Source organism: Tupaia chinensis, unplaced genomic scaffold (assembly GCF_000334495.1).
Source record: "Tupaia chinensis unplaced genomic scaffold, TupChi_1.0 Scaffold144482_1, whole genome shotgun sequence".
Classification (NCBI taxonomy): domain Eukaryota; kingdom Metazoa; phylum Chordata; class Mammalia; order Scandentia; family Tupaiidae; genus Tupaia; species Tupaia belangeri.
Genome location: NW_006204341.1, coordinates 2,344,126 through 2,350,973, shown reverse-complemented (window position 1 = coordinate 2,350,973; position 6,848 = coordinate 2,344,126). Strand labels below are relative to the sequence as shown.

Sequence of the window (6,848 nt, the reverse complement as noted above, 5' to 3'; positions counted from 1 at the left end):
ATATTCAGAATTGTATAGCTGACCAAAATATATCTCTATCAGAACAAATATAGATTGACTTGGGTAGGGAACTTACTTCTTTTTTCCTTTTCCTACTTGAATTCTAGGAACTGATGATAAGGAAATAACTTTTAGATTTCATAAATTTTAAAGTTATAGAAGTCTCTAAGAGAATGACACTGTGAACCTTTGCAGATATAATTCCAAATTTGTTAATCTATAGCATTATATTTTAGAGAACTACAATGAGAGTGAAGAAATACTCTTGATTAAAATAGCCACTGAGGACTACAAATCATGATCAACAACAAGTAGCAATATTACTGTTTTCATGGCAGTATTGTCCTTTGCATATGAAGACAACACCACTAATAGCAATCGCTATTCCTGTGCTCGCTGTAGGTGAAAAGACCTGTGTACAATCAATAGTTCTATCCAGTGTCTGTAACAAGATTCCTTTATAGCTAAGAACTATGAAGTCTATTCTCAAATCATAGGTAAATCTGTTTTTATGTTGAAGAAGGACAGATCATAGTAAGATTAAATCACTTTGAACTTAGAAGTAGTTATCTCTACTGCAAACTTAAAATGTTCTTTAAGAAATATTGTTTGTATGTGTTTGATACTAACATTTCATATCATAATAAGGGGGAGGTGTGACTGTTAAACTGACCCAGAGTATCTTTTAGTTCTTGTGTACTGTCTTAGAATATTACAAGCACAGTCACAATGACAAGTCTTTCCATCCTAATGATTTTCAAATTAAGGAATGGCTTCAAATTAAGGAAGCTTTTTGTTCACCTAGCTTTGGAATAGCATGATATACACTAATTGTTAACTTTGTATTATTTTTTAAAGATCAAATGGGCACAGTGGTAATTTTCATTAATCTCATACAGAGCAGCTAATTAAAATTTCCATTATTAACCATCCATTATCTAGTTGTTTCCTTTGTTCAGTATCTGAACAGGATGTTAATAATAAGCCATCCTTGTATTACAGCCCTATTAAGTATAGTGAGAATTAGTTTAATATATTGCACTGTTTTGTTTTGAGGTGGTTTCTTTAATATTATGTTTTGCCATATTGATAATGCTGAAGATACATAGACATTTTGACATTCTGTAATAGAGTTTTCAGAATTAAATACTTGTTGCTTTAATTTTTAAAAAAATTTTTATACATTCAATAACATTATTTAGCTTACAAAGTAATACGTTTTAATATGTGAACATTTCTCCCCAGTCCAGTTGATCAAAATATCTTCAACAGGTAACACCACACCTCCCCATCCCATCAATTCTCTGCCTAATATTTTTATTTAATATTGGGAATAAGTGAAGAGAGGAGTGATCCGAAGGGTAGAATATTTGTGTTTTAGTCACATGACCTCACTAGTTATGTGAACTTAAGCAGTAATCTGAATTCTTTATTTCAGTAATGAGGATATTAGGAGCATTGATCTCCAAGGGCCACTCCAGTCTTAATGTGCTATCATGCTTTCATGATTCTCACATATGAATTTATATTTTTAAAATTTTAGTTTATAACTTCTTATTTACATTTAATTCTTGTACATTGTCGTGGGGCACAACATGAATTTTCAAAGTATGCGTGTAGCTTACAGCAATAAAGTCAAGAATAATACCATATTTGAAAGATGAACTTATGTTAAAACTCCCAAAGTCCCTCTAAGCTTGGTAAAAGACATTTGTTCCATAAGTTATATACTTTCTGCCTTGCTCCATTAAATTCTTTGCTTCTATTAGTTATCACCACAGAGTAATCCTGAGTTACATAATTTAAACTTGTTTGTAAAAGAGGAAGGATGTGAGCCCCAAGGTAATGGGCTGGCCCAAATGCCCATAACAAATATGTCAGCTATCACCATATGCCCCAATTAGAGTAATCATGTTAGAGGGTCACTTAAAAAAAGGGAGATCATATTTTCTGAGTAACTTATTCTGTGTCTGTAAGATGACATATATGACATGCCTGGTTAGGTACTTTAAATGCATTGTCTTAATCTTCATAACAAACATGAGAGGTAGGTGTTTATTACTCCTTTGTCATGGATGAGTAAACACATTTGTAGACATTACTTAATAGCCTGCCCAAAGATTAATAGACGATAAATGACTAGGGTCATGATCCAAACCAGGTGGCGAAGTCTGAGCTGTGCCCAGATTGCTATAGACTGTCTCAGTTTACTTCTTCTATACTCAACATCTCTGAATATATGGTAACTAAAAGTCTCAGAAGAATAATATTTGAAGCAAAGCTAAACTAAGCTTTGAAGTCTCAGCATGTTGGAACTCATCAGCCACTCACCCATCTGTTTATTCTCCATCCATTAATTCAGGAAATATGTATTGAGTACTTACCTGTGCAAGCACTGTTTTAAGATCTATGGATACAGTGATGAACAAGGCAAGCAGGATTCCTACCATTAGAGCTTTAGTTTTACTGGGGAATACTCAGTAAACAACTAAATTACTAAACAAGATCAATTTACATAGAGTTAATTCTATAATGAGATTTAAAATGGTGCTATGATAAGTAGAGTTTGGAGAAGAAAAAAAGCTTTGGACTAAGACTTAAATGATGGTAGTCAGCGGGACCAGCAGTTGGCGTAATGGGTATGTTGCTGGATTCCCACGTAGTCGACCGTGGTTTGCATCCCGGACCCGGTGGCTTAAAATTCACGCTGGGTTCGTGTGCGTGCATGCCCAAGATCCTGAGAGAAGAATGGAGGAGAAGGGATTGCAGCATGGCCATCCCCCCTGGGTGGTGATTTCTCCCCCCTAGGTGGTGATTTCGTGCTTTCTGTCTCTCTGTCTTTCTCTGTCTGTCTGGTGAGCGCACACGTCCTATAGCAAAAATCTCTCAAAAAAAACAATGTTGGGAATCAGCAATGGAGAAGTTAGAGCAACGGTATTCCAGGCAGAGAAATGCCAAAATTTTATGAAGGGTATTCAACAGGAATGAGTTCCATATACTAGCTTCCAGGAAAGAGTCCATATCCATTAATTAAAAAAATAAGTTTGAGAACTATATGAAAGTTGTATGTGACAGAAGACTTGTAAAATTTAAATTTCTTGTCCTAGTATTTTTCAGATTGGTACAGCTTTAAATAGATCCATTCTGTGTTACTGTTGGATTTGTTGAAAGTAAATTGATAGAGCAAAAATAAAAGTATAATTTTCAGTTTTTAAAATCATACTATAGATGTTTACTTGCTGTATTCCTTGTGGAATAAAGAAATTGGTAGATCAGTTATAGGAATGTGGGAAAGATTTCATAGTGATTTTTTTACTTTCTGTCATATAAATGTGTTGATTCATTTAGTATACTTCTTGAACATCTATTGTTTTTCCTAACAAGAAAAGTCAAGTCATTGGTCATTACACCAAATATGGGAGTTAAAAGTATAAAATCATATTCCTTATCCTATATCATGGACACATTTAATATTATTAGCACACTTTTATTGAAGCTTATGAAATTAAGGCATTGTGTTAGACACTTGTCATACATGGAGTTCCCAGTATAGAAAGAAATAGATGCAAATAATAACCTCTACCACATTTTTTAAACCACATTATTTTAAGTGCTATAATAGTGATAATAGTGTCACTATGCTATAAGTGAATAGAGTTCCTCTACATTTTGTAAGCCTTTCTCAGGCTTTAAAAAACATTTACTATTTAATGGAATTTTTTTTAAGCTGGAAATTAAGAATGATTGACAATTTCTGTGTAGAGGAAGCATTTTCAATAAAAAGCCAAATAGTATGAAACCCTAGGGAATCAATTTTTCTCATTATTAACACATTATTTTTTAAAAAATCCATATCCTTTATTGATACGACTGCTGTCTAATAGGGGAAAAATTACTTTCCTTATGTTAACTTAGATATTTAGCAGAAACTGAACATAATTTTTGTGAACTTGTCAGATGGGATTCAGGCTAGACTCTTGATCCATTGGGATACATTTATAATATAGAAAGGGGCAGTTATGATTAGGTATGTCTAGAATGTGAAACTATGAGTTATTAGTACAGTAAATGTGTTGATGATGTTTTCTTCCCAGCCTTTTCCCTGAACTACTTATATAATTCTAACAAGGTGATGAAGCTAAGGAGCTGTGATGAGATAATGAGTTCTAGAAATAACCCCATGTACATTGGAAATTAAACTAAAAACTAGTTGCTATCAGATAAATGTATTTAATGACTTTTTAAGATTAATCTACAACATGGGAGTCACAGTTAGAAGGAATAGTTGGGAACTGGTGAATGGATGCTTTAGACTGATTTGCTTAATTAGCATGCTAATTGGAAGCTATATTGTTTTGCATTTTAATAACCGTTTTCACTTATTTTTAAGATAGGCTGATACTCTGATATCTTTCAATAGATTTTAGTTATGTATAATGTTTTATATGAATTTTTTGCTGTATTTTGTGGAATTGGATATAAATATCTCAATAAGGAAAATTAATAAGTTGATTTTTAAATATTCATCCTTTGGATTAAGGAGGACCAGCTAACGTTAATCCTAATGCCTGGATTGTAAATTTAAATACCCCTCTCAGTGACATTTATGCAATTCAGTTTCATATTCTATTCAGGTCATGATCACCACCAGTGTAATTTTCTTTTAAATGAAGGTGAAGAGAATGTTAAGATATACACAACACAGTTTTGCTGTGTTCATTGTATGATCAAGAATTTTAAGGGCCTAGCACTATGCACACATTTTTATACAGTAAAATATCGATATATTCTATACATTATTTTACTTAAAAATGTTTTTGAGCTGATGTTTGCCTAAAATTTTATTTCTTATTTTACAGGGTGGACTGAAAAACAGCAAACATGAATGCACACTGTCATCACAAGAATATGTTCATGAATTACGATCTGGTATTTCAGATGAGAAACTTCTTAACTTCCTAGAATCCCTGAGGGTTTCTTTAACCAGCAATCCTGTCAGGTAGGTAACTGTTACTTTGATGTGATTCATACAATTTATACTGCATATAATTGTTTGGAACCCTAATCAGCTATGATATTTTAACCTCAAGATTTTCTGACTAGAAGTCTGATGTGAACTAATAAAACAGCAATATCTGATTATAAGGTTATAGACATCTCAAAATTATATTTAATTATTAATCTGATCTCTAATAATGTATAATTTTTAAGAATACAAATATTACTTGAATGTTTAATTCCTCTTTGCTTGTATAAAATATAAGACAGAAGTTAAATATCCACATTTACATGGAGATCTATTTGTGTGCCCTAATCATGATTATTACATGTTTACAAAACAAATTAAGTTTCTTGTCTATATGATTTTATTTGCTTGATTCTCGAGATATAGGTATAACTGCATATCTTCTATAAGTTTTATACATAGTATTCACAAATTTCTATAATTTCTTTTTCTTTTTTTGGAGAGGTTTTTGCTATAGGGCGAGTACACTCGCCAGAAAGACAGAAAGAGACAGAGACAGAAAATGAGAAATCACCTCCCAGGGGGGATGGCCATACCGCAATCCCTTCTCCTCCATTCTTATCTCAGGATCTTGGGCACACATGCACACGCTCCTGGCATGAGTTTAAGCCACTGGGTCTGAGACTCAAACCATGGTTGACCACATAGGAGTCCGACACAGCCATTACGCCAACTGCTGGTCCCAAATTTCTTTAATTTTGAGATAGCAGACTAAATTATTTTAAACAGGGAAAATAATGAATAAACTCAAAATTGTACACATTTAGGTTATTACCTATCTACGAATGATAGTTAAAGAAGTTGTTTCTTGCCAGTAGTGGATGCTAAAAACCCTTTATTAACTGTAAAAAAAACCTTTAAATTAATAAAAATTTATAAAGAAAAAATTTGAATGTAATATTAAAACATTCCAAGATGTACTTACATAATTGGTAGACTCTTAAGTTCAGAATTTATTGGATATCGGGACCAGCAGTTAGCATAATGGCTATGTTGCTGGACTCCCACATAGTCGACCATGGTTCAAGTCCCGGACCCGGTGGCTTAAACTCACGCCGGGCGCATGTGCGTGCGTGCCCAAGATCCCAAGAGGAGAATGGAGGAGAAGGGATTGCGGCGTGGCCGTCCCCCCGGGGGGTGATTTCTCGCTTTCTGTCTCTATGTCTCTCTCTGTCTGTCTGGCGAGCGCATGCGCCCTATAGCAAAAAACTTTCAAAAAAAAAAAGAATTTATTGGATATCAGTATATAAAAAACTTATATTCATTTTTTGCCTGATATATAGTAGGCCAAAGTCTTATACTTTTCTAAGCTGTCTGTAGAGCCTTGAAAGTAATTTAGAGCTCAGTCATTCAGTTTGGATTCATATATAAGTTGATATATATAATTTATTTATATTTGTAACATATTTGGCAAAATAATTAGAAAATCATGCTAATTAGAAAACTATGCTGTGATTTGCTGTGTAATATGGTAATTATTCATAAGTAGTCGTCCCACTATTCCTTCCAGAATGCTTCTAGTTTTAATGAACTCAATGAACTTGAGTTCTTTGATAACAATAATCCCAATGGTCTCTCCCCCCACCCCCGCATATAACCTATAGCACCCAACTACACTGCCAAGCACTTGCCTGTTTTAGAAATTTCTGTTGAATAGTTGATTGAATAAGTAAATGAGTCTTTAACAAGTGACTATAGAAGTTGTGCCATTCAAGAATGAAGGATGGGAGGACTAATAAAAATGCATTTATAAAGACTGCGAGAGGGACCAGCAGTTAGCGTAATGGCTATGTCACTGGACTCCCACGTAGTCGACCGTGGT

The 6,848-nt window shown here is 33.6% G+C and overlaps 2 protein-coding genes across 2 annotated transcripts in view; both read left to right on the top strand.

Annotated features, from left to right (window-relative positions):
• The window catches only part of DIAPH2 (diaphanous related formin 2), a gene marked incomplete at its 5' end in the record, with an annotated part of 1,076,033 nt that overhangs the window by 243,153 nt on the left and 826,032 nt on the right, over positions 1-6,848 (top strand). The window contains 1 exon segment of the mRNA XM_014583678.2: positions 4,860-4,999. Within this exon segment, the coding sequence (XP_014439164.1) occupies positions 4,860-4,999 (140 nt within the window).
• The window catches only part of RPA4 (replication protein A4), a 2,275-nt gene continuing 1,238 nt past the window's right edge, over positions 5,812-6,848 (top strand). The window contains 1 exon segment of the mRNA XM_027767728.1: positions 5,812-5,840. Within this exon segment, the coding sequence (XP_027623529.1) occupies positions 5,812-5,840 (29 nt within the window).